We start from the raw sequence: 27,523 nt of genomic DNA, 5'->3' as shown, positions 1-27,523 counted from the left end.
CTGATTGTTGCCGGGTGAGTGCGTTGATGAGTATGCGACAGTACCGCGACCGGTACGACAGCGCGAATGCCGGTTGCCGCCAGAGAAGTGCCGGGGAGGTATGAGACGGACAGAAGGTAGGCCGGGTGCCCAATGTACCGAACGTGACGGATGCACCGGTGAGGGCGGGCAGGGGGACGGGGCACGAGAAGGCTCGGGCACCGGGGTGATGGCAGGCCAAAAGGCAGGCTTGACACGATCCACCGAGACCACCTCGAGCCGGTGAGGAAGCCTAATGGTGATGGTCTTCGCTTGACGAGAGTGGACGGGAAAAGGGCCGTCGTACGGGGGTTTGAGCGGTTTACGAACCGCGTCGTGCCGCAGAAACACATGGGTTGCGGAATGAAGAGCCGAATGAATGAAGACGGGACGGGACGGGATGAAGAGGACCGTGTGGGCAGTGGTCGCAAGTCAGCACAGTACGACGGCAGGCGAGTGGCGTAGTGAAGAAGGTCAGGAGCAGGTTGGGCGAGAGTTGCATGGTCGAAGAATTCTCCTGGTAGTCTTAACGGCGCGCCATGCACGAGCTCAGCAGGTGAGACAGGTGCGTCTGTCTTGATGGCAGCCCTGACGCCAAGGATAATTAGTGGTAGGCGTTCCAGGGAAGGGAATGTTGTGGATGGACAGAGATTGTGGACAAGCAATGAGGTCTTGGATGGCAGCATCGTGGTCCTGAGCTTGCGCAATTGAAGCGTAGTCGACAGTGGTCGGGAACGTGATGGCGGAAATCCGTGCCCGTGAGAGAGCGTCCGCTGCCACGTTGCTGGTGCCAGGGAGGTGTCGAATATCTGTGGTGAATTCGGAGATGTACGCGAGATGGCGCACCTCCCGAGGCGAATGAGATGAGGAACCGGATGAGATGGCGTACGTAAGGGGCTTGTGGTCGGTGTAGACTGTGAAATTGCGTCCTTCGAGAAAGTGGTGGAAGTGCTTGATGGCGAGATATGTGGCAAGCAATTCACGGCCAAACGTACTATACCGGGCCTCCGCCGGCTTCAGAGGCTTTGAAAAGAAGGCGAGTGGCTGAAGCTGTTCGTCAGGGGTGACTTGATGGAGGGCACCACCAACAGCTTCAGGTGTGCGTGGCCTCACGCTAGGACGGTGCCGGTAGAACTGCCGTGCCAGCGCCGTAGCGCGTGGCAGCAGAGGCCCGTCGTCATCGTCGTCCACGGGCCGCCACATCCAATGCGCCGTTACGTCCACCGATGGATGTAACGGCGCGTTGAATGTAACGTCTCATTGGACGTAGCGTCCCCAGACCGGTTAGAGCCGGGTCCTAGGTTAGTTTCCAGGGTAGGTTAGTTTAGGATTGTTTTTGGCAGTTCACCGTCCACAGTTCATCGCATCTTCCTCATCACATTATAATTGGATATTCTGAAATCCTAAGCTGTTTGGAGAAGGATCGAAGACCGCTTGGTCGAAAGCCGTTCGATCGAAAGCCGGTTGATCGACGCCGTTTATTCGAAAGACGTTTTTTCGAAGGGAGTTCGAAGGTCGCAGCGTGTCCTTAGCACCTCTTTCTCTGTAACTTTTGACTCGAGTATATGGAGCATGAGGCAATCAGTGTCCTCTCCTTGTTTGTTTGTTTGTTTCCTGCTTTTTTTTCGGCTAAAGAGGGGAGACCACTGGTTATTTGCAGACCTTTGTCATTCGCGAACATCACAGCCGTTTCGAGTTTGTGCTTACTCAGTCAACTGTCTCATAAGGCTAACGAGAATCTCTCGTATTTACGGTTAGTGGAAGGTCGACTTCACAAACATTCCAGTAACGTTCAACAGGACTGCCCTGTAATGTTCGTAATGTTGAAACAGCCAGCAAGCAGATTACACACAGATAAATGTTTAAGATAACGGTACTTAGAACTGCAGCTTTATTTGTTGTTTCTCTTTCTTTTATTGATCGATTTATTTTTATTTTTATCTTTATTATTTCATTTTATTCTCATGAACGCTCCACGTGAACCAATAAGAAAAATCGATCAAGCGACCGCTGCTAATTATTTCCGCCCACGCAATGAGCAACAGTCTTTTCTGGAACCCAAATTCACGTTCGCGTAGCAAGGAAAACCAACGACAACCAACGACAGCGACTGGGGAGGGGGATATAATTATTAGACGAAAAGGAAAAAAAAAACGGGCTAAAGGTCAGCCAAACGGGACGTCGGCTGGCTATTCCAAAAATACATAAATAAATAAATAAAATTAAGAAATAGGAGATAAATGAAACGGACGCGACGGAACAGCACGTTAGTTAGTTGATTGTTAGATTAGTAAAAGTTCGGTGTTTGCATTTTTATGTTCAGGTTAGTCTAAGTGGGCTTTGGCAATTTCCGCGCAGAGACAGCCAGGTAACATTTATTTACAGTGGTTTATTTTGCAACGGGGACTTCGATCATGTTATTTTGAGATACGGCCAATTTTTCGAAACCGGTTCCCTGGATTTTCCATGTTTCGACAATCCTTGCTATAGTTGCATGTTGGATGACCCAAAACCTATACCCGTCTGTCTTTGGACGGCGAACAAAGGCAGGCCTTCTGAGGAAGATAAGGAAAAGCTCCGGGTCACTGGGGATTCTCCGCTGAACTAGTGTCTACGCTGAACGAAAAGTCTGGTGTAATGTGAAGTACCCTGTGAAAACCAAGGAGTGTCTAAAAATATAGTACTGAAGTTTCCGGGTAATAATCAGAGCGTTATGAGACGGAAATCGTGCTCCGAGACCTCGTCGCGCGTCTTGTCCATTTATACATAAAGATTGAGTTCAAGGAGTTATTCCGAAATCCTAAGCTGTTTGGAGAAGGCGTTTTATCGAAGACCGCTTGGTCGCAAGCCGTTCGATCGAAAGCCGGTTGATCGACGCCGTTTGTTCGAAAGACGTTATTTAGAAGGGAATTCGAAGCTCGCAGCGTGTCCTTAGCACCTCTTTTTCTGTAACTTTTGATTCGAACATATGGAGCATGAGGCAATGAGTGTCCTCTCCTTTTTTGTTTGTTTCTTGCTTTTTTTTTCAGCTAAAGAGGGGAGACCACTAGTCATTTGCAGAAAGGTTTTATTGGTCATTCACGAACAGCACAGCCTTCTCGCTTTTTACTCTCTCCCATCCGAAAGGAAATAAAATTGAATAAAACTGAATTGAATTGAATAAAACAATTCGGAAGCATCCCCCGTAGCTGCAGGACACATACCGAAGAAAATGTCTTCACGTTGGGAGCAGCCAATAGTCTGTGCTCCTTCTGGGCACCCTTTTCATTGCTGGGATCCGAAATGGGTGTCCGCCCATTTGGTCGAACGCCGTTTGATCGAAGGCGTTTGATCGAACGCCGCTTGGTCGAACGCCGTTTGATCGAAAGCCGGTTGATCGACGCGGTTTGTTCGAAAGACGTTTGTTCGAAGGGAATTCAAAGCTGCATGCACTGTGTTGTCCCCACCACGTTTTCTGTAACTTTTGACTCGAGCATACGGAGCAGGCAATCAGTGTCCTCTGCTTTTTTTATTTCTTCTTTTTTTTTCTTTTTTGCTTTTTGCAGCCGAAGAGGGGAGACCTCTGGTTGGTTGCAGACGTTTGTCATTTACGAATCAGTAGGACACATATTGAAGAAAGCTGCCCCAGGTTGAGAGCAGCCGATAGTCTATCCTTGTTCTGGGCACCCTTCTTATTGCTGGCGACATATCTAAAGGGAACGGTCTGAAACGGGATAGTCATATGTGCAAAGCCACTCGAAGTCTGTGGGTGCTAAGAACGAAATTTCGCCATGGTACAACGAGACATATTAAATTAACAGCATGTAAAACCTTAGTTCGACCTTAGAGTATGCATCTGCATTCTGGAATCACTACTCATGTACGCTATCAGAAGAAATAGAGAAAGTACAAAGATCTGCTGCCCTGCTTATCCTGTCTACGTTTTGAATGACTTCTTTGGTTACATGTCTGTTGCAAGAACTAAATTTAGGTTCACTTGCACATAGGCGAAAAGTAAATAAACTGAAACTGCTCTTTCTCCTATACAGTGGTCAGTTGGATACAAACAATAATACACTGTTAAAATTTGTTCACATTCGACGGGAATAAATCATTAAAACTGTCATTTACTTATTTTTTAATTCGTTTGCCAAAATGTTTAATACTTGACATCAATTTTTATTTGACAAAGGGTTGGGGGATTAACAAGTACAGCATGTGTAGTCACTATGTGTCAGAGCGGCAAAACCGGTTAAGGGTGAACAACCTCGGCCCTTGTACTGCTTTTTGGACACGAAAAAGTGGGTTAGCATGAGGAATGTGTTGACGGGGAAGCAGATTACACAAAGTTAAATGTTCCTTAGGATAACTGCATTTAGAACTGCAGCTTTTTTTTCCTTGTATTTTTTTTTGTCATTTTCGACACTCCAAGTAAACCAATTAAAAAAAATCGATCAAACGACCGCTGCCGTTTCGATCAAACGGCGTCCGATCAAATGGTTTTCGACCAAATGTCCCGCGTTCGAGCAAACGGCTTTCGACCAAACGATGTTCGATCAAATGTCCCGGAACCTCTGAAATGGGATAGTGATATGTGCACGAAAGGCACTCGAAATCTGAATGCTAAGAAGGAAATTTCGCCATAGTATAAAATACAAATATTGTATTAACAGCCATATAAAACTTTAGTTCAATCTTGTTTAGAGTATGCATCTGGTCCAAACGAAGCAATAAAAAAATCAATCAAACGACCACTGCCGTTTCGATCAAACAGTGTTCGATCAAATGACTTTCGACCAAATGTCCCGAGTTCGATCAAACGGCTTTCGTTCTTGCGGAGACGATTTCTCCGGGGGACATTTTTCCCTGGGGACGGTTCTGCCTGGGGACATTTTTTTCCGGGGAAGAAAATCTGGCATCTCGGGCGAGCTTTGATTATATGAAACGACTTCTCCGTGATCATTCCTTCATTTGGCAACTAGCGCTCATATTCATCTCTGGAAACCCCAATTTTATAATTGCATCTGTGTTGCCCTTCTAGAATAGCGATTTTCCTAAAATACGCCTAAATTTGGCTCACATGTGTCCTTTTATTTTTTGTCGAATCGTTCCTCTTGGCGTTCAGGAAAAAAAAAAAGACTGTGTAGGGAATATCGAGACTCCCGCTGCGAGGCCTTGCCGCTCGACCTTCCCATATCTTTTTTGGTTGGTTTCCGTGTGTCGACCCGATGCCTTTATCGCCCTTCACCTCCTTTGTACGGTTTTGCAACCTGGTACACCACAAGAAAAGGGGTCCCCTGTCACTGGGGTTGTCGACTGACATTTTTCTGAGCGGGTGTAAGGTAAAATAAAAAAGAGGGAGAACATGGAGGAAAGGAGACTTTCAAATATGTTACTGAAGTTTTCGGTAATAATAAGAAGTCTGTTCTACGACGGAAATTTTGAAAAGACTTTTGCATTAACGCTTTGTAAATGAATTCACATATTTGATAATACTTACTTACCAGAAATATACATATCAAAATGTCATTTTTGCATGAATAATAGAGTTATTATCAAGGTAAATTGCATGTTGTAAAACTATTTTTGGGACCCCTCATATAGGACCCCTGTTAACGAATGCTGCCCTTCTAGACGCAGGCGGGTTAAGTTTGTTGTGCATTTCTCACAAAATATGGACTTTGTCGCAGGCAATGCTATGTACCTCGTAACTTTAATGAGCTCCCCTTCGACAGTTTTTTCTTTGGAGTACAAACTAAAAAAAGCGCTACGGCAACTTTATCATAGGATGTAGTACCTTTATATGTTCACATGCTGTCAAACTGTATGCCGCTGGCTGCTTCAGGGCGAGTGCCACAAGCCTTTCGGCTTCGACGGGCCTGTTTTATTATATTTGTAGTCTGCTTTCTTGCTTGTTGCGATTATTATTATGTAAGCGAGTGCAAAAAAAGGGAATACCGTTTCGAGCACTAGATTATCCAGACTGGCATTGTAAGCGCTGTGTGTAGGCAATGTCTATAGCCTAGTTTATAGCGCTGGTAGATCCAATTGAGAGCCTCCGAGATACCGGCATCCGTACTATCCGACCACACTTGTACGTCGGCAACTCGGCATCGAGTAAGTATGCACTAGTAAAACAATACGAAGAGCAACTAAACATTCCATAATCAGTCAGTACAGGCGGTAGTGACTTGTGAAAACAATAATTGTAGCATAAATATATAACAACAACAAAAAAATAAAAATAAAGTACTCATGTAGCAATATGAGACAAGCAAAAAGACGTGAATGTCTCGAATCGAACTGCGGACCTTTCGTGACAAAGTCCGACACTATACCACTCGACAAACAACGCAGAGGGCGCGGGCCGCCTTAAACTCGCGAGGTCAACCATGCACAATGGGGATTATTTCGGGAGTCGGAGGCGAACGGCGTGATAAGGACGGCGACCGTGGCGCCATCTAGAATCGGGAAAATCGTGAATCGGAGTTGCTTCCCGACTCGTATGGCCTCTTAAGCATATTTGACTGTTTTTTCCCCGCATATTAGCATGCATATTTTGGAAGATGTTTGTGCATAAATTCCCGGGGCCTGATGAGATGACTGATATACAATGCCGTATAATGTAGAGAATTTTGATACCAGTATCGGCACGTTATACGTAGTTACACAGAGTTATACATGGTAGCTTTGTTGCACTGCTCTGTGAAATACAAATTTGTTTCTCATTTCTCTTTTTCAGAGAAGACTACCCCTCGATACTATGCCCTCGATTATTACACTTATGTTCTGCCTTTACCGACATGATATAACCCACTACCACGCGAGTCCTACCATGCTATACGCTTGTGCACATGTATGAATTATTTTCATAATTCATACCTAGTCCTACCCGCAGTCCTACCCTGCGGCACGTGTAACATGTCGCCACGAGGCAGACAAGTCGTACGTGTAACATAACTGTACCATTATTCTTTTCTTTTCAAGCTAACGTGCTCAAATTTTCAATATGCAGACGATACTCTTCTTCTGGAATCCATGTAACTAGTTTCTTGTACCTTTGTCTATACCTCCAGCAGGGGTGCCGGCCTTTACGAATTATTGCTAGGTCGAGAAACTGCAGCTCATAACTGCTCATTTTTTCTACTGTGACCCGGAGCCTTGAGCATTCTTTTGAAAGAGAGACGCTAGTTGAACTAAATCACACTTCACATGCCCGTGATCGACAGTGTTCGACTATTTATTATTAACGACACTGATGCCATGCGTGATTTAGTTCAACTCGTGTCACTTTTTCATGTCACTCATGTTACTCCGCTTCACAGTAGAAAAATTAGAAGTGATAACCTTCAGTTTCTGGAACTAGCAATAATGCGTAAAGGCCGGCACCTCAGCAGGTATGAACGAATACGCAAGAAATCCTTATGCCTTTTCACTCTAATGCCTCAAAGACAATAAACATAAGGACTACCTTGAACGTTTCACAGTCGCCTCTAACCCATTTGTGTCATCACGAGTTGAGTAATAGCTTTCACGCCCAGCTGGAACTGGTGAAGTGCGCCGGATATAACGATGACATATTGAAGATTCGTGCAGAATCCTCAGGAGTTTGAAATGTAAACGGATTAGGATTGACGGGGAGAGTCGTAAGCGTGTAGTAGTTATTCCCTAAGTACATGGTTTTTCATGTTATCTTACGAAGTATGCCCGTAAGCATGATGTCGAGGGTTGTATATCGCGGAACACGAAGTTAAGCTCTATACCAACGGATAAACAAAAGTGGAATACCAGGGAAAGATAGATGCAACGTCTGACATGAAGATGCTGCTGTAAAATGTGCAACGGGAGTGGTGTACGACATTCCATTTTGAGACCTATATTGACCAACCGGGGCGTTGTGTGAATACGCGTGTCACGGAGCACATAAAGTAGTAAACACTGACCACGACTATTCCGAAACACACGGGAAATGGCGACACCATTAATTTAGCAATTAGAGCTCATTAGGACCACGCACAGTAACTGGAACCATCCAAGGAGTCACCACACTAATTGGTGAGCACATAACTCGTGTCCACACCACCCTGCATGTTTCCAGATATTCGTGGTCATCAAAAAGAAAAAAAGGAATAAATAGAGTGGAGAGAAAAAATTTATTCGAAAATCAGCAATGTCGTGTCAAAGAAACCACTCAGGAATGACAAGAGACTGCCATGTTGCTTGTTGACGGATGCTAGTTGCACAGCTCGACGACAGGTGGCCACCTACTAAGAATGCATCGCACCAGATGGCACCACAGTCATGGCTGTATGCGATAAAGACAGAGAACAAAATACTAGTGGCGTGTAAAAATTGTAACAAAAAAGACTGCTAAACAAGTGCTAAACTTGTGCTCACAAAACATGGGAAATGGGCTAACTGCTACCGCAAACATGTGACAGCAAGGAAAAAAGGCTTAAGGTGATGAATTAGGCCTACCTGCACAACCACAAGACAGCCACAAGACGACAACCACAAAATGCTAGGCGCACACCGTTAAACATGCGACAACACGGAGAAAAGGGTTAAGACGCACAACGCTACGGAACTCAAGTCAGTGCCTAACGAGTCCAGTCATATGCGGAAAATGCTAACATGCTAACCTCTGTGCCAAATGCTAAAAATGCAACAGCACAGAGGAAAGGCTTAACACCAGTGCGGTAAAAAATGCGTAAGCACCGGGAAAAAGGCTACAGTAACTCAGTCACTTTTCCAGCACGGCGATGGAGCATCTCCCCTCCCGTCCACAGACAATCCTCAACTGATGTGGTGCGGCGACGATGGCGCGACCGTCGGTACGTCCGTACCCTCGTAGAGCCCTGCTCTACGAGGGTTGCCAGATGGCGAAGGCCTTTTATAGCCCGTTTTCCGGCCACCTATAGCCAAAATATAGCCAAGCACGCAAGTACCTACTAGCCAAATACATAGCCAAAAGCGCCCGATGTGTTTGCACATTCTACTACTTCCATGCATTTTACAGATGCGGCAGGAGAAGCTCCTTGCTTGTTATTCGTTTCGGTTTGACCGCTGGCGCAAAAACGACACCCGTGCATTGAATGAAGGATAAACATTTATTATTCGTGAAATTATGCGACTAGAATGACGGATAAATTCAAACTCCAGTCAGTTGTAGAGTACTAATGGCATTCCTCAGAGTTGCTTCCCGGATCTTCAGGATCCTTGTCCCCCTGCAGTTACTTCCCACCATTAACTTTCTTCATAAAGCACGTGGCTCGAGAACTTCTTAAGGAAGCCGTCTGATGGCTTCAAATCGGCACAGCAGCACAAACTGCCTTTGAGAACGTAGAACTTCATGAACACAAGGTCCTCAAGAGTGGTCGAAGGAACGGTTCCTCAGGTGTGTTTTCATAACAGCAACCTGACTAAATACTCTTTCTACGGCAGCATTGGAGACCGGGACGCTGAGGGAACTCCGACAGCTTCGCTAACATCTTTTTCCAAAAGCTGTTTTCCATGCGTCACACTTCTATCCGGAACTTTGGTGTGTTCTCATCCCGTGCGTCCTTTATAACAATCTGCAGCAGCGAGAACTCAGATTTGATGTCAGAAACTGAGTCGGCAGGAATCAGGTTGCGAAACGATCGATGGAATGCGGAAATTTATGTTTTCTCAAGATTGCTGCATTTTAGCTGCTATAGAGATTCCAGTACTTGCTAAGGGAAGTCGTCTCAACACACTTTTGTCACAGAGGACAACAAAGTCTTTGCATCTTTTCATCACACTCAGTTTTTCCTTATGAGGGAGCTTTTCTTATTGCATGTATTGTGTCAGCAAAGCAAAACATAAAGCACGAGCTTTCAGGGTTAAGAACAACACACTGGCGCAGCAGTGGATTCAAGGAACGTCTGTAACTCTTTTTTTTTCTTGTTTCACATTTTCGTCGTTTCTATGCGGAAATGCGGACCCACGGTTCAAAGTCAGAATATAGCCAAAAAGTACCCAAATAGCCAAACCCGGTATTTACCCGCTAAATACGAGCACAACTAACCAAATTTGGCTATTTCTAGACAAATCTGGCAACCCTGTGCTCTACGGGTGCTACGCATGCGTGCGCGCGCTTCTAGCGCCCTCTGCGCCGCCGCGGCAGTGTGGCTGGCATCGAGCAGTCATCGAGCAGGGATCCCTTTCGCGTGCGTTCCCCTGCAACTCACGATTTCACTCTCCTTTCTCTGGGCGTGCTCCTAGTGGCAAAGGATTGTTTCTCCGTTTCACTTTTGCTCTTGTTTGTTTGTACGGCACGACGTCATCACCCAGGCTTGCAGCTGCATGATTCAACAGCCTGTACAGTTGTGCTCTAGACAGGACCTGTTATTTATCTAATCATTATCCCACGATCATTTCCTTTATTGTACTATAATGATTGCATAATACACACAATAGTGCAATAGTGTTACTGTGCACAGTAACACTATTGTAGAAAAGCACAAAACTCCATGTATGAAAGCTGATCGTAGCAGTTATGCATTTTAATCCCAAAGACTTGCTAAATTAGACTTACCAAAATCAGGAAATAAACTATCCTACGAAGTAACACCATCAATGGGTAAATACGAGGAGCTCAGTGAGGCATCTTCGTTCCATGCGAGAGCCAGGCAGACAAGTAAATAATGACGGTTTGTTCCTTCTCAATAATGCCACGCACTTGTCCTCCTTGCGTTTACTTTCTGAACGAATTTAATCGCGAGATTATTAAGAATCATGACAGCGCTACTCCCAGTCAGATCAAGAGCGTGGCAGCACTGTCGTCATCGTAAATGTACTGTTTCAAAAAGAATGTTTTTTGTCAAAAAGAAAAATATATAGACCTAGATAAATCAACAAAAGCAAAGCATGCATCATATGACAGGACATATCTGGGCGTGTCAGGAGTGATTTCAACAAACACTGTCACGCGAGGAAAAATCGCATGTTTGCCAGACAACAAAGGAAAGTAAGCATAGAGAAACACTTGAATAAAGAGGAACACACACTCTCCAGCGTCAAACTATTTCTAAACGTACACACACTCAACTTATTCAAGAGTACTCATCCTAAACGCGTCCAGGAAAATGCCCACCATCGACCAGCGTTCCATTTTCTGATGCAAAACTTTTTCTCTACTAACGGTAAACTCAATGGTCACCTGAAACATAGTGCATGGCGTCATCGTGATGATATTCGAGCCACCTTCTGTTCGATATGGACTGGAAGATACTTCGTAGCAACCCTTTTATCCGGCCAACAGGGTAAATAATACAGTGACCGGATTTTCTATTCAAAATTTGCAAAGGGCACACTTGGATCTCTACGATAGCTTTGTCTCTGTGACTGTACGCATCATTCGCGACGACGGATGAGAAATGGACGAGAAAGATGTCGTTTTCTTATTAAACCATCTGTTGAGAGGTATGTTGAGGACGGTCACTTTTTATATGAAAAACAAGCTCGTCAGTTCCAACGAGTTGTACGCCGACAGGAGTATTTTGGACGTCGTGCTTCATTCCACGCCCATGGCTCGCCTGACTGTGCACGCGGCTGGACTCGCTGTCGAGGACGACGAACATTTCGAAAACGACTACGACGTCTCGTCTCGCGGTCCGAAACAACGCTTCGAAATGACGAAGGGTGGAAAATACTTTAACCTGGTCAGACAGACCAATACCGATCTGTTCCTACAGCCGCGCCTGATGGTAGCTGCCGTAAAATTCACGTCATTTTCCTCTTAAACAACTACGAATGTAAACTCATATCGGCCCCAACGACAAGAAATGGTACAATTACGAGGTGGACATAAAATAGATGACGTCACACTTGAAAAAGATGACGCTGGCACCTTCCCTGTTTTTGGATTAAGAGAGGCGGCTTCAGAACACACCAGCCATCTACGTCTTACGTGGATTGGAAACCGAAGTGAGAACTTTGAGTGCCCCGAGCTTGGACGCTCGTTTTGAAAATGTTTAGCCGAAAGGGTGCCTTCCAAATTATGGGTTGCCCTGCACGTCACGTCCGGCTTTCTTGGCAATATCCAATCGAACCCCAACAAATTACATTCCGTCATTACGATCCGTCTCATTCAATTCTCTCTGTGGACGGCCAGCAAGTGCGAGCCGAGTGCGACTTCAAAAGAACGACCTCGTGAAAATGTTTTACTTTAACTTCTTGCAAGAACTGGGTGAAAAACATTTCACGTACAGCCACGATTGATTTAAAACGAACAGATTCCTTCTCTACTCAACTTTGACCTGCCTGGACAAGTGTTCCTCTCCTTCGCATTTGGACGAGTTTTGAAATAAGAACGCGCGTCTGCAATTACGCTTCGCTAAAGCGCTGCCACACGCGGTCACCGTACCGCACTGCTTAAGCTGGGACAGAGGAAAGGATGGAAAATACAAGCGTACTTTATACTAATGGTCGTAGGTCACTACACTCGCTACAGTTAGTGACACGCAAATGTGGGCAGCTGTGTGTTGTATTAGTTCTTTTATTAGCAACACCTTTTGCATTAACATGGTGGCGTTCTCGCATATTTCCTCATTTGAGCAGTGATTGGGTAAGTGCCAGCGCCCCCGCAATCTTCTGCCGTTGCTTCAAAGCCTGTATCAAAGACGAACCAACCCCCGTAGAATCCGGCCTGGTTTACCTTGCACACCTGTGAGTAAAATGGGGCGGCTTAACTGTCTGTACATCGTAATTAGACGTACTTACTTTGTTGCTTATCGTGACATCATCGTCAAACGTATATAATGTATCATTCTTCCACAGAATGCATGTTAAGCGTTCGTTGTCCACAACGACGTCATTTGATCTCTTGTAGCAGATCTGTAACAGAAAGGAAAAGCATAGATAACTTGTTATTTTGTCGCTGCCAATACGTCACCGCGGCCGACGTATTTCGAGCTCTTGCACGGTTTGGCGAAATCAAGTGTTGTCGCTTGTGCCTTCTCAGCCTGAGTTGGTGGTGTCACGAATTCCGTGACCCGTTTTGCAGGACTAATAGAAAACATCTGCAGAGTTGTAGCTGGTATATTGACCTCTGTAAGGAGCCGGAGGTTGTCAATCTGCGAAAGAGAGAAAGTGAATTATTGCAAACGCGTGCTGTTCGCAATTTGTTGATAGAAGTAATATAGCATCGAGTAGTAAGGCTAAAGTGATATCTCTATTCTACAATAAATTTCCCAAAATGACCAAGCCGACCTGACGCTTCTCTTGCGTTTTAGTTAACAACGTATTGAGTAAAGTGCCGTGTCCGCGATGTGTCCCAGTATATTTTGATGTACCTCCTACATGCTACTTCTACGTTAAGCTAAACCGTATTGCTAAGAACGTTGAGATTGAGATCAGTGTGCAGCGAGATCATAGTTTCGGATACACACAACATGAAGTGGACAACCTAAAGGCCCGCCTTTTGGCACGCATGTGCGAAGAAGTGACATCGATAGCTGTATAGTCCACGCGCAACACTGCGAGGTGGTGATAGCCTACGGGCGACGTAATTCCAAAACACTACCCAGTGCAACAGACCGTGTTCTCTCTACTCCTAACGGATGATTGGTGATGCTCTGGCAACCTACGCTGGCATGGCGACGCCCAGACGCCACTGCCATCCGAGTGGTTTCAAATATCGTTGGAGGAAAGAACGCAGAGATCTTTCGTCAGCGTACCCTTCCACTTCTGTGGCCGAACTTTCTATGAGTTGTGTTAAATTGCAGATGTTGACTGCCTAGTGTTTTCCTAGTGGACTGATTGTATTAAATCAGGACCTGACATTCACGATGAAAAGAAGGATATTTCTTCTTGGTATGGGGAGAGAGTGGTCAGCCAGTTTTAATGGCTTGGTACTCCTATGGTAGGATACAAGCCATGCATAGGTCGTCGACGAAGGCAGCCTTTTCATGTTCATCGTTATTTGGATTGAACTGTGAGAAAAATGTGTCGTGCGTTTGGCACGTATCAGAACCAGCAGAGCTGCGAAGACTCGTGGTGCTGGTAGTGTGATGATTTCAATCGAACTGAGATGATAGCAACATTTCGGGAATCGTGAATACATATCTGAATGTTATAGGAGTGAAATGCACATGAGACTGTAATATCATTCAGGTAAACTGCTAGCGTAAATAGGAGGTGCATGCATGGGCAGAAAAACAGAATCAGAACGCAATGGGGGTACGTGCTTTACTTATGAAAATAATTTCATATCGCACGAAGGGCACATATGTGGCGGTTGTAATTTCCAGTTGAGAGTGGTGCACCATATAAAGGTGTCACGTCAGGTCTGTCCGTGAAAAGCGCCGACGTATGATTCAGTACTGCTCTATAGTAACTAATTGCTAAATATGTCTCAGGTATAATTATGTGTACGACGCGCCCAGTGCTTTCACACTGCTCGTCGCATATTTATAAGTATCCCAAGCTGGAATTCGGTCAATGATTTGTATTCCAATATTTATATGATTTGTATTTGGCCAATATATTTGTATTGAAACGGAACCAGCTAAGCTTTCTTGTTTTTGATCTGTATATTTTCCGACGTATAACGAGATAGAGCAACGATAACTGACAAAAAGAACTTTTTGACCATTGTTCGTCATTTTACTCCAACGCTACGTCTCTTGATACGATGTCTCAGCTGATATCTTGCGTGGTTCACAGTTCAACATATCGCAGGACAGGAAGTCGAGCGATGAAGTTACAAATTACATGAATTTTTTCACACTGGGTGCTCCGCTTTATGTTTCTGATGTCACTGATGTAATCGTACGTACTAAATAAACACGAAACAAAAACGAGACAGACTCAAAAAGTATCGCTGAGACATCAAGTGGAAAAGATATCTGCTTTCTGTTCCTCCATCGATATTTGAAACCGGTGAAAATACAGCAGCATCTCGGCGTGGCCATGGTACCGCAGGTTGCCAGGCAATCAGCTATAGCCCGCGAAAGCTAGACACAGAGCTAGACGTTGTACAGAGTTGTGTTTTGGAATTACGCGTACGGGCGCCACGTCAATGCCACCTAGATATCAAGGCCTGAGCACTCTTTCGATAACAGCACGCACCTGGAAACCAGCACCTGTGGCCTAGCGACATTCCACGCCGAGACTGTGAGGTGAAATGGGATCGAATTCGGGCGCGGGTGATGCTGTCAGCGTGTTTTTTCTGGGTGTAAAAAGTCAAACGCCGGCAGAATTTCCTGCGAAGTCTGCCCAGGGCGCACGAACCCCCACCCTCTGCGGTAGTCGTGACGTTGCCCGCCTGAGTGTGGCCGACTATGACGAGCAGTTTCACCACCACCACCTAGCACCTGGACCGGCTGCCAAACATTTTCAATGAGGGAGGTTTTCCCTTCGCTCTCGCGATGAGTTCACATGTACCAATGCCAACATCCTCAGTAGGGCCACATGCGCGACGTCAATTGAAAGAGCGGTGAGGCCTTCTGGTATTCATGTGGCATTGGCCACCTCGACACGCCGGTACGACAGCACAGCCTATCACAAACATCACAAACATGCCCAAACTCGTTATTCAGATACAAACTCTGTGTTGGTGAATGCAAACTCCGACGGACGCGCATTTGTTTCAAGTACACACGCTAATATTTTAAGTCATGCATATTGGTACGGTACTAATCCATTCTTTAAAGCGCCAGGGATACAGCAACCAACCAACACAGCAGCCCTACAACCAACAACATAACACAGGCGCAACTTTCAACGACAGCCGTCAAAAAAGCTGACTGACTGCCATACAGACCTATTGATGGTAGGTCGACACATCTTTCCTTCTGCTGACTGATAGAGAATACTTCCAGTATTATCCTGAAGTCTTAGCTGAAGTCTATGATTCGCCTATAGTCAACAGAGATAAGGAACGTCCCGTTTGCGACGTCAGACACAAAAACAATTTTGTTCCCTGCAACACCACCGATCCTTTGGCCTGAAGAAAACATGGTGAAAATTACGCATGCGTTGTTGTATCCTTCGTCTTTGCTCCCCTGGTGCTTTAAAGGGACAATGAAATTTCCTGAACCCCCGTATCTTTTGGCTGCTAACTGTTGTTCCTGTCGAACAACTAATATGCTAGAATTTTTTCGGGACGAAATCGCTCCACTCTGTGAGAAGCGCGCGCTTCACGTTTCTTTTCCGCTTTCCTCCTCTCCCACGCGCATTCTCTTGTGGATAGAGCAATTATGTGTGCTGTGCTGCTGGCCCCCTTTCGCCACCGATGTTGTGCAATGTCAAGTAGGTCTCGGGATCTAACACGTTTTTCCGACTTTTGTTTAAAACGTTTCCGTTTATACGTTTTATCCGCCGTTTAGATTCACGTATAGTGGAAAACGTTTTCTTATGAAACGTTTAAGCGTTTGTGAATGCAAAACGTTTAAACGATTTGTGAATGCGAAACGCTTAAACGTGTCTTTTAACGTTTAAGCGTTATGTCAAGGTGAAGCGTTTAAACATCTTGTTAATACGGAACGCAACGGCTTCCGAAACGGCTAGCTATTTAAGCAACTTCTTATCTTTCTTAATAGGAAACATGGGCGCGCCAGGCATTACGGGGACAGAGATAGAAGTTGTCCCCGTTATGCCTGGCGCGTCCATGGTTCCTCCCATCAGTAATTAACCAACTACGCCAGTTTCTCACTGTCTTATCAGGAGCTTATTACTTCAGTTCATATTTGGTTTTTCGCCCCCCCCCCCATCTATTGTTCTTTTTCGTCGTACATTTTATTATGATCCGACTTGTTTTACTTCAGTTTTAAGCGGTAATGACGTTTGAATCTTTTGGATAGTTTATACTAATGCGAGTAGTATTTTGGTGAAAAGACCAACGCGGCAGAATGTCACCTTCAGCGACTACTTTATCCTGAAGAATGCAACCTGCTCTTTCCTACTGGTTCCCACTATAGCACTCTCAAACCAGAACATTTGCCAATTACACGTTAAGAACCAATCACTGTCCCGAATAATATCATTCTTGCCAAAGAGTGGTGGGAAAGAGATGAGCACGACTTTTGTGGCATGATGTGGCGTGTTTACACGAATTCCCAAAATGAGCCGTACACCTCCTGTTATGAACCAATCGGGATGGAGACAAAGATAACACCCAGAATTGTAATTCTGCCAGACGATGTCGATGAGATAAAGCTCCGATTTTGGAGTGTTAGCAATCCCAACCCAGACGAAAAATACACAATGCTGGGTCTGGTGTGTTTTCGTCTTTCACACCAGAGTGGGAATTCAGACACTGGTCTGGTTTCCTGCTGTGTCCCGTTCTGGTGTGTCGCGTTCTGGTGTGTTTCCGTTCTGGTGTGTCCCGCTCTGATGTGTTCCCGTTGTGGCGTGTTCACGCCACGTCAGTCTGTGAAATGAAAGACATCGTGTAGGCTTCGTATATATGTTTGGCGACATAGCTGTTTATTTAGCTTTCCTCTGTTACTGCGTCTGGCAAGTCGAGCAGCAGTTCGCGTACTGTGCCGGTCGTGGTATTCGATCCGTTGCGTCGCAGCTCACAGATCGTTTACGATAGCCAAAGCCTGCGGTATTGTTCTGATGGATTTAAGACCTTTGCTATGTATTCTGCCACTTTTGGGAAGGAATTGAATCCCCAAGCACAAGATATCAGTGATACAGCAGAAAATATTCGGTAACAAGTTAAAAACATTACGGCCTAACATCCAAACTTGTCCTGTCGCTACTTATGATATAATGTCGCATTTCACCGCGGAGCAGTAGTTATTCTATCGGATCGCCACGTAAATCGCTAGCAGATATTATGTGGCATATATTCTATTTTGCTGTAAAACCACGGTTCAATACCAGGTTTACTTGTAACTGTTCATTTCTCAACACACACGGAAAAATAAGTGTCTTGGCACTACATTTTTGTGCAAATTTTGGGACATGTCATGTTTTTGTAAAATAATAAGACGGTGGACTAGACATTACAGGAACGTTAACAAAAACTAATTTATTTAATGGATAATTTAACACACAGCGTTTTTTTTTGGCCTCACGAAGACAGTGCCACTGTCGAAACGTCGACCATCCTTTGTTTAATCTATGTGTTAAATTACCCATTAAATAAATTAGTTTTTGTTAACGTTCCTGTAATCTGTAGTCCACGTCTTATTATTTCATTTTTATTCAACTTCGTAGCCATCAGATATATGAACCTCTTTGTCTATATATATACATTTACTCACACACGCGCGCACACACACACACACACACACACACACACACGAAAGTAGGGGAAGTAACAAAAAGGGGGTTTATTAAAACTTAAAAATTATAAAAGTTAGGGAGGATGTCTACGGATGTCTGTTAGGATGTTAGGGAGGATGTCTACGTTACGGCGGAAGCTCCGCCTTCTTCGGGACAGAAGAGCTAAATATGGCCACGAGGCTGGTAAGGGGCATGAGAATGACGTGGTCGGTTGGGGGAAATTGGGGGAAAGCCCTGTTCGACAGGGCTTGCCCTCTCAGCCCAATTTTCTATGTACTTGTACCGTACCATGTCTAAGCAATAATAAAAACAAAAATCCAGAGCGCTTTTGTGTCAGGTCCAGGAGTGGGGTCATCGTCCTTGTGGGTCAGTGGGGATTTTAATCTGGCTGAAACGAGAAAAGGCAACAGGGTCTTATCTAGGTTGTTAAACTTCTTATTGTTGACAGCATGCCAGGGTCCTCGTTAATGGCCGATCGGAATTTGTAAATTAGGTAGGATTCCCGTTGTTCCCGGGAGCGGTCGGAGGTAAAGTTCGACTGGAGAATAAAAAATGAGGCTTCGTTGATTGAATGTTCTGGTTGTTTGAAATGGCGTCAGTCTGCAAGATTAGGTTTCTTGGTAACATCCGATCGGTGATTGTTGAATCTAATTGGGAAAGAAGTTTTTGTCTTACCCACGTATTGGGCCCGGCACGTGTTGCATTGGATTACATATATAACGTTGCATGAGTTACAGTCTACGTCTGCGTTGATGTTGACGGTAAAGTTGGAATTCGTACTTCTGACCGTTTGTGCGGTCTGCATTAAATCTGGCATCTCCTGCCCTTACATGGATGACGTGGGTTCGCCTACTTTAGAGCGGACCAAGCTATCTTGTAAGTTACGTGTACGTCTGTAAGCGACACGTGGTGGATTAGGAAATGTGTTTTTCGTGCGTTCTGACTGGAGAAGGATACTGTGGTGGCGGCTAAGTATGTTGTTAATGTTTGGGATATTTCTGGCGAATGTTACAGTTAAGTTCACAGCATTACTTTCTGATTTGTTTTGTCTTTTCTGGAGTAAGCTAGATCTGGTGGCTAGGTCTAGATCGGGTGGATACTGATGACCGACAGAGGTTTGTTGCAGCTGTTCTAAATTTCTGTCCAGATCGTCGTCATTCGAGCAGATTCTCCTATACCGAAGAACTTGACTGTAGGGAATGGCTAGTTTCGTGTGGCGAGGATGACAACTATGGAATGGCAAGTACTGCTGAGAGTCTGTGGGTTTACAGAACAGATCAGACGTTAAAACTCCATTGGTTAGCTTAATTTGAACATCAAGAAAGCTAATAGTGACGGGAGAATAGGTGTGAGTGAAGTTAATAGAAGTATGGAACTCATTGAAATCGCGTATAAATTCCAATAGGCTGTCTTCCGAATGTGGCCAGATCATAAATATGTCATCAAGGTAGCGCTTGTATAATGTGGGTTTGTCCTCACGCGTGCTCAAGAATGCTTCTTTCTTTCTTTCTTTATTTATTTACCCTCAAGTCACATGGAATTACAGAGGGGAGTGGAAGGAAGCAAATGAAAAAAAAAAAAACAAAGTTACACATAAAATACGTCCTGCAGTAAGGAACGGAATCTTGTTGAGTCCCGGACCACTGCGATGGCCGCAGGTAGGTCATTCCAGTCATTTGCTGTCTTGGGAACGAATGAGTTCTGGAAATGATTAGTTCGACTAAAGGGAATGAGGACTTTCTCAGGATGATCCAAGTACCTAGATATACGGTGAGGAGGAGAAAAAAGAGAATACCTGGGAAGAGTGTCATTATAGTAGATTTTATGAAACAGCAACAGACGAGAGAGTTTACGGCGTAGAGAAAGAGGTGGTAGAGAGGCGCGACATTTGAGCTCGCTGACGCTGGAATGACGTGAGTAATCAGAAAAAATGAAGCGAACAGCCCTGTTCTGTACAGATTCTAATTTCCGAATGAGGTGATCCTGGTAAGGATCCCAAATAGACGCCGCGTATTCAATTTTAGAGCGAACTAGTGTGGTGTAGAGTTGAAGCTTCAGTTCGATAGGTGCTTTGGAGTAGTTACGTTTGATGAAGCCTAGCATCTGGTTAGATTTCGAGCATACATGATTAATGTGAAGATCCCATGTGAGGTTGTTAGTTATATGAACACCCAAATATTTATATGAACTTACATTGTCAAGTACGTTATTATCTAGAGAATAAGTGTTGAGCGTATGGTTAGTGCGACATAATGACATGTGTTTGCACTTGTTAATGTTCAATGGCATAAGCCAAGTGTTACACCAGCAAGAAATGGCATGGAGATCACTTTGCAAGGCAGATTTATCAGAGGGGGATGTAACTATACGATAGATCACACAGTCGTCCGCAATGAAATGGCATGCGGTAAGTCATTAATGTAAATTAGGAACAGAAGTGGGCCGAGAACAGAACCTTGTGGAACTCCAGATAAGACAGATGTAATTGAGGAAGTGGTGTTATTTTCATAGACAAATTGAGTTCTGTTGTGAAGAAAGTCCCCAATCCATGCGAGTAAATTTGGATCAATTCTTAGGAGAGACAGTTTATGAAGGAGAAGATGATGAGGAACTTTATCGAAGGCTTTGCGGAAGTTAATAAATATGACGTCTGTTTGGGAACCAGCGTGTATAGATGAAAATAAGTCATAGGTGAAGTAAGCTAGTTGCGTTTCGCATGAGAGACCACGGCGAAAACCGTGTTGTACGTTAGAGAAGTATGAATTGGATTTCTTCTAGTGAACCCATGAATATATTTGCATAGTTTGGTTCCATTTTAGTGCCCATAGCGATACGTGTGTGTGTGTGTGTGTTTACAGTTTGACCGTGCACTCCCAGTCGAGTACAGCTGTTTCGTCCTACTTGGGACTCGTCAGCCCGACGTAGGGAAGTGACACGGTCTTGGGTCGGCGCTAAGAGTGCGTCTCGGCGAGTGTTCCACATTGACGGCGCCACCTGTGGAGGCCGCAGTACAAGCTAGCAAGTACATATACAAAGGAAAAATAGCCGAAGCTCTGTAGCTGCACGTTGAGCATATGTTTACAGTTTGACCGTGCACTCCAAACTCCCACATCCTTTTTATATGTACTTGCTGGCTTGCACTGCGGCTTCCACAGGTGGCGCCGTCACCGTGGAACATTGACGTCTCGCCGAGACGTCACTGTTAGCGCCGACCCAAGACCGTGTCACTTCCCTATGATAGGCGTGCACGGTCAAACTGTAAACTTATGCTCAACGTGCAGCTACAGAGCTTCGGCTATGTTTCCTTTGTATATATATATATATATATATATAAGGTTGGCTCACCCTGACGGGAGGAATCACATGTTACGTGACCTTCTGACGGCATCCGCTCAAACGTTGGCGGCCTGCGTACTGCTGATGAGGCCCAAGAAGGCTGAAACAGATGTCCAGTACTGGCATGGCGACGTTTGACTCGTAAACATATGATATACGTGCAGCCAAAGAGCTCTGGCTATTTTGTTTCGTTGTATACTTGACTGGCTTTGCACTAGGCTTTCACTAGTGGGTTGGCTAACCCTGACGGGAGGAATCACGTGTTACGTGACCTTCTGGAGCCATCCGCTCAAACGTTGCCTGCCTGCGTACTGCTGATGACGCCCAAGAAGACTGAAACAGCTGTCCAGTACTGGCATGGCGACGTTTGACTTACAAACATATGCTATACGTGTATACTTGCAGCTAAAGAGGCTATTTTGTTCTGTTTATATATATATATATATATAAGCACGAAAAATCACAAGACGACAAATAGCTTACAGGAAAACACAAAGGGGAGTTTATTAACACATATAGTGATAGGGGTCTACGTTTCGGCAGTCAGCGCTGCCTTCGACGGGACTCCTGTAAGCTCTTTGTCGTCTTCTGATTTTTCGTGCTTATTTCATTCTCGTGGTCAACCGCCCTCCTAAGCTTCTAATCTCTCTCTATATATACATGTAAAATGAAGAAAAATAGCATACGCTCTTTGGCTGCACGTTGAACATATGTTTATAAGTCCCAAACGTCGCCACACCAGCACTGGACAGCTGCTTCGGCCTTATTGGGCCTTCATCAGCAATGCGTAGGAGGGCGATGTTTGAGCGAGTGGCGTCGGAAGGTCACGTGGAACGTGATGTCCTCCCGTCAGGGTGAGCGACTCACCTCTGAAACCCCAGTGCGAAGCCAGTAAAGTATTAAATGAAGAAAAATAGCATACGCTCTTTGGCTGCAAGTTGAACATATGTTTATAAGTCCCAAACGTCGCCATACCAGCCTTGGACAGCTGTTTCGGCCTTATTGGGCCTTCATCAGCAATGCGTAGGAGGGCGACTTTTGAGCGAGTGGCGTCGGAAGGTCACGTGGAACGTGATGTCCTCCCGTCAGGGTGAGCGACTCAGATCTGAAAGCCCAGTGCGAAGCCAGTAAAGTATTAAATGAAGAAAAACAGCATACGCTCTTTGTCTGCACGTTGAACATATGTTTATGAGTCCCAAACGTCGCCACACCAGCATTGGACAGCTGTTTCGGCCTTATTGGGCCTTCATCAGCAATGCGTAGGAGGGTGACGTTTGAGCGAGTGGCGTCGCTTCACTTACTACTTTACTGGCTTCGCACTGGGCTTTCCGAGGTGAGTCACTCGCCCTGACGGGAGGACATCACGTTCCACGTGACCTTCCGACGCCACTCGCTCAAACGTCGCCCACCTACGCATTGCTGATGAAGGTCCAATAAGGCCGAAACAGCTGTCCAATGCTGGTGTGGCGACGTTTGGGACTTATAAACATATGTTCAACGTGCAGCCAAAGAGCGTATGCTATTTTTCTTCATTTATATATATATATATATATGTAACATGGTAACACGTGCCTGTGTAAAGTATTTGTGTGAAATAATGTCATGAAATATAAATATAGACAGCTATTATAAGCACAACTTTAATCGTTCACTATTATTGAATGACTTTTGAAACTGTGCCTTTAATATATCTTGTCAACAGACATCCAGTGCGCAACACACGACAGCCAACATATCAGTAAGGTAATATGCAGCCTATAGGCTGCCTATGCACAACACACAATAGGCAGAAGATAAATAAGAAACCAATATGCATCCTATAGGCAGCCTCTGCACGACACGCAATAGACAGAACATAAAGGAGAAACCAATTTGTAGCTTATAGGCAGCGTATGCACAACACACATTAGACACGACATGGATAAGAAACTAATATGTAGACTATAGGTAGCCTATGCACAACACACAATAAACGTAATATACATAAAAGAGGATACATAGTCTCGAGAGTTGGTATTGAAAATATTGGCAATAAAAAGTAAATATCAATAGGAAGTGGACAGAATCCATAGAAAATACATATAATGCTAATAGAAAAACACAATCATTTTTATAAGCGGTACTTGCTGTAACCAGTTCGCTGAGTTTCCTGATCATTTTTGACGATGACTGTGCACAGAGGAAATGAGGATGTAGTCAGGACGTAGGTTGAGGGAATTGACAATGCCCCTCACAATGCAGAAAAAGCTTCACCTTCAGCTCAGTATGGCCTTAGAGGGAGTTCTGTACTTTCTCTGTGTAATCATGTTTCTGTCATACATGATATATTCTATGATCAAATGCACATTGTCCTAGAAGGAATTATACGAAAGGAAGTGAAGCTTTTCCTCGATGCTGCGATCCATGAGCAGAAATGGCTCTCGCGGAAGGAACTTAATGAAGCAATTTTGCAGTTCTCGTTTGATCTGTCTGTGAGCAAAAGCGACATCCCCGGACTAACGTTAGCTTCTTCTGCCCGAGCGCATCTCTCATATTCCTACCTCACTTCCTCCTGATAATTGAGGCATACCTACCTGAGGAGGATCACGCTGTCGTAACGTGTCTTACACTCCTATGTAAAATTACGCAGCTCATTTTGTCACCGGCATTGATTGCCGAAGACATCTTCACAGTAGATGAACTGGTTGCGAAGTACCACAAGCTCTATGTAGACTGTTATGAAAGGGAAAAATTTCATTCCTAAGATGGACATGTTGGTGCACCTTCTCGAGCGGTTACGCAGGCATGGTCCCGCAAGGCACCAGTGGACAATGCTTTTTCGGGAAAAAATGGAAGTTGTTTACCTATAATGACGTGCCATTTTATATCGCAGAATACATGCAGCTCAATTCCCCCTTCCTTTTATGGCGGGCTGAGAAGAGCCCACACTTCCATGTGATATTCAGCAACACGGGCAGGGGACCAAGATACATCTGGACAGAGGTGGGCACCCTCGCGAGGGCTTGTGAGAGTGAGGGCTCCCTCACCCTCACCTCACGAAATTTGAGGTGAGGTGAGGAAAATTTTCAGAAATAATTTTGAGGTGAGGTGAGGAAAATTTTCTGAAAAACTTTTTGAGGTGAGGTGAGGTGAGGAATTTTTTTCTCCAGAAAGGCTGAGGTGAGGTGGGATGAGATACATTTTCTGAAAAATTTTTGAAGTGAGGTGAGGTGAGGGAATTTTGAGGGAGGGTGTTTTGGGAAATTTTCTGAGGTGAGGACTTTTTTTCGTGTGCCGATAGAAGAAAAGGGAAAATTTGTCCGAAAATATTTAGGTGATATGAGGCAAGTTGGCAAAAGGTAGTTGTTAGGGCTGCCTTCTTTACTTTATTTGTCTTTTCAGTGACTGTTGTAAACCGAACAATCTCTGCTTATTGGCTGGTCCTGAGTCCTGACGATGGGTCTAGACTCTGGCTGCACATCCCACAAAAAGTAGGGGGCAATATGGGCACGACATGGGGTGCACTGATGACATGACACTTATACGATTATGATTCACAAAGCTGCGCTTCGATTCGACCACCGCTGTAGCGCTCAACCTATCGGATGCCATGCGAAGGTGGTGAACGAGACAATTAGCAATGCACTTGACATCCCACTAGCTGATGGCGAGCGGCCATGATACAATGCGCAGGACATGATCGTAAATAATTTTAGCTATCATCGCCATTCATCAGGTACTCACCGCAGTCGTGGCGCTTTCTGGCCTCTGTTGCGCTTGCGCCACAAACACCTACAGTCACAATCTACCGCTGAAGCAGAGAGTCGGGACTTGATGCTTTAGTCTCGATAGTCGATACTTGCTTTAGGCTGCGTACTTTCGTCATTTAAAAAAGTGAGAAGCGTCGACATTGAGCAGAGAGGGGCACCCTCCTAACTGCAAGTGAGGTGAGGGCGCCTTGAACCCCCTCACCCTCAAAGAATTTGAGGTGGTGAGGTGAGGGAAATTTTTTATGCAAGGCTGAGGTGAGGTGAGGGAAATTCTCTGAAAAGGTTTTGAGGTGAAGTGAGGTGAGGGAATATTTTTTCAGGAAAGGCTGAGGTGAGGTGAGGAAATTTTTCTGATAATGTTTTGAGGTGAGGTAAGGCGAGGCGAGGAAAATTTTCTGAATTTTTTTTTATGTGAGGTGAGGTGAGGGAACTTCTCCGAAAAGTTGTTGAGGTGAGGTGAGGACAAAGCTCCGTCCAGGAAAATCGAGGTGAGGGCAAAGACAGTGAGGAGTTTTGCCCACCTCTGCATCTGGATGAGCTGTTTAGTTCTGCTAATATCATGAACCCAGATGCTGGAATCATGGGAAACAGTTATGCATCCGCAATCTTACACAATGTGGCCCTGCAACAGGAGACATAATGGTTGCCAAGGGTCAAAGTGAAAACAATTTCAGCTTTCTACGAATCACCAAAATTATTGAATACATGGAAAAAAAGGTACTTCCACTGTGAGGTGATGTATAAAGTTGAGCTGTCATCATTTCAGCGGGTTTCTTTTAAAGCAGGCTCGGCATAGCGTAATAATAACAAATAAGGATTTCTTCTACCCATGGCCGCTTCTGGGATACAAACGAAATGAATGGATTTTGTGTATACAAAATGTGGAGTTTTTGGATGAACTTGAGTTGTTGTGATGAACCTTTTTTCTTATCTCAACTATGAGGAAAACATTTGATATAGAGAAATTTATTTTAATCTTCATGTGTGTGTACCATAATAAACTTTGTTTAGAACATTGCGTACTCCATCCATGCCTCATTTTACATTAATTCAGAAAGTGCGATAGGGGGAAAGAATATGGCAGAGCGTGTCAACAAGATTTTTCTGTCTATTGAGGAAACGCTTGTGGTTAGTTTGTAGAAATACCAAGAACAGTGGACGGGTGCTTTGGCCCAATTTTCACTTTCCGTCACCACGTTGCTGAAGGGAGAGCTTTTGGACGACAAGACCCAAGCTACGCTTTCATTGCACCTTAAACTTGAGCTCTACTTTGAGTACGTAGAGTAGAGTAGACACCAAGTGTTGTACTGCACACTCTTACTTATTGCTGTAGTCAACACGACCTCGTGAGAGAAAAAAATTCCGGAGAACAAAGTGGCTTGTATGAATCACTGGGAAACGCTTTGGCTCAGCGATACCCTTACATGGTGTGGGACAAGGCACGGGCAGGAACCAAGCTGGCTCGCTAACCGCCAAGGAATGTATGGGCAAATACTTTCAAGTCCTATTCTACATTGTTGCATTTTCTCATCACAAAAACTTTTTCCTTGCAAAGGTCACTCTTCTCCCACCAAAATGTGATATCTTTGGGTGTTCTTTCTTGTTCAATTTCAGAGTGTTTTATGCACCGCCTCAGTAACACCAGGAAAATGCGGAGGCGGGCTGCTGCTACTGCACTGGCACCGGCTAGTGCAGCACGCCTGAAACCAGATGATGCACTCAAAGAGTTCCAGGTTTGAAAGAGATCGTCAGGCAATGGTGAAAATATCATATTCCTACCCAATGCGGGTTGTACTTAAATAATCTCCTGTTCAGTTTTTATCTGTTTCTCGTTTTTGCCTCATTCCTTCAGAGTCCTCTGGGCTCGTGTATGTGTGTCGCAGGAAAAAAATAAATATATTTAGGCAATGCATAAAACATCGCAGAGGAGGCTCATTTGAAACTTTGTCCAGGGATTTCATACACTCCCTAGGCATTCTATGAATGTGAAATCGTTTTCCATCAAAGTATGAAATGTTTCGTTCATACACGAGGGCCCTCGTGTATGTCGTATTCTTGTGTTCCTTCAACCTCAAGGTTCTATGTTGTGACGGATATTCACCAGCTCGATGCAGTCCTCTGAGTTCTCTCAATGAAATGGGCACCGGTTTTAAATATTTAAACTAAAAATAAGTATGCTA

General features: G+C 44.7%; 1 protein-coding gene across 1 annotated transcript in view; it reads right to left on the bottom strand.

Moving 5' to 3' along the window:
* Window positions 1-12,508: 12,508 nt before the first annotated feature.
* Window positions 12,509-27,523, bottom strand: part of LOC135373637 (uncharacterized) — a 187,537-nt gene continuing 172,522 nt past the window's right edge. The window contains exons 11-13 of the mRNA XM_064606733.1: window positions 12,909-13,094; window positions 12,742-12,855; window positions 12,509-12,685 (exon numbers count right to left, since the gene is read on the bottom strand). Coding sequence (XP_064462803.1) covers window positions 12,539-12,685; window positions 12,742-12,855; window positions 12,909-13,094 — 447 coding nt within the window. The 3' untranslated portion in view covers window positions 12,509-12,538. The remainder of the gene's footprint in view (window positions 12,686-12,741; window positions 12,856-12,908; window positions 13,095-27,523) is intronic.

Source organism: Ornithodoros turicata, unplaced genomic scaffold (genome assembly GCF_037126465.1).
Source record: "Ornithodoros turicata isolate Travis unplaced genomic scaffold, ASM3712646v1 Chromosome28, whole genome shotgun sequence".
NCBI classification, from domain to species: domain Eukaryota; kingdom Metazoa; phylum Arthropoda; class Arachnida; order Ixodida; family Argasidae; genus Ornithodoros; species Ornithodoros turicata.
The sequence above is the reverse complement of the archived record's forward strand: the minus strand, read 5'-3'. Positions and strand labels throughout refer to the sequence as shown.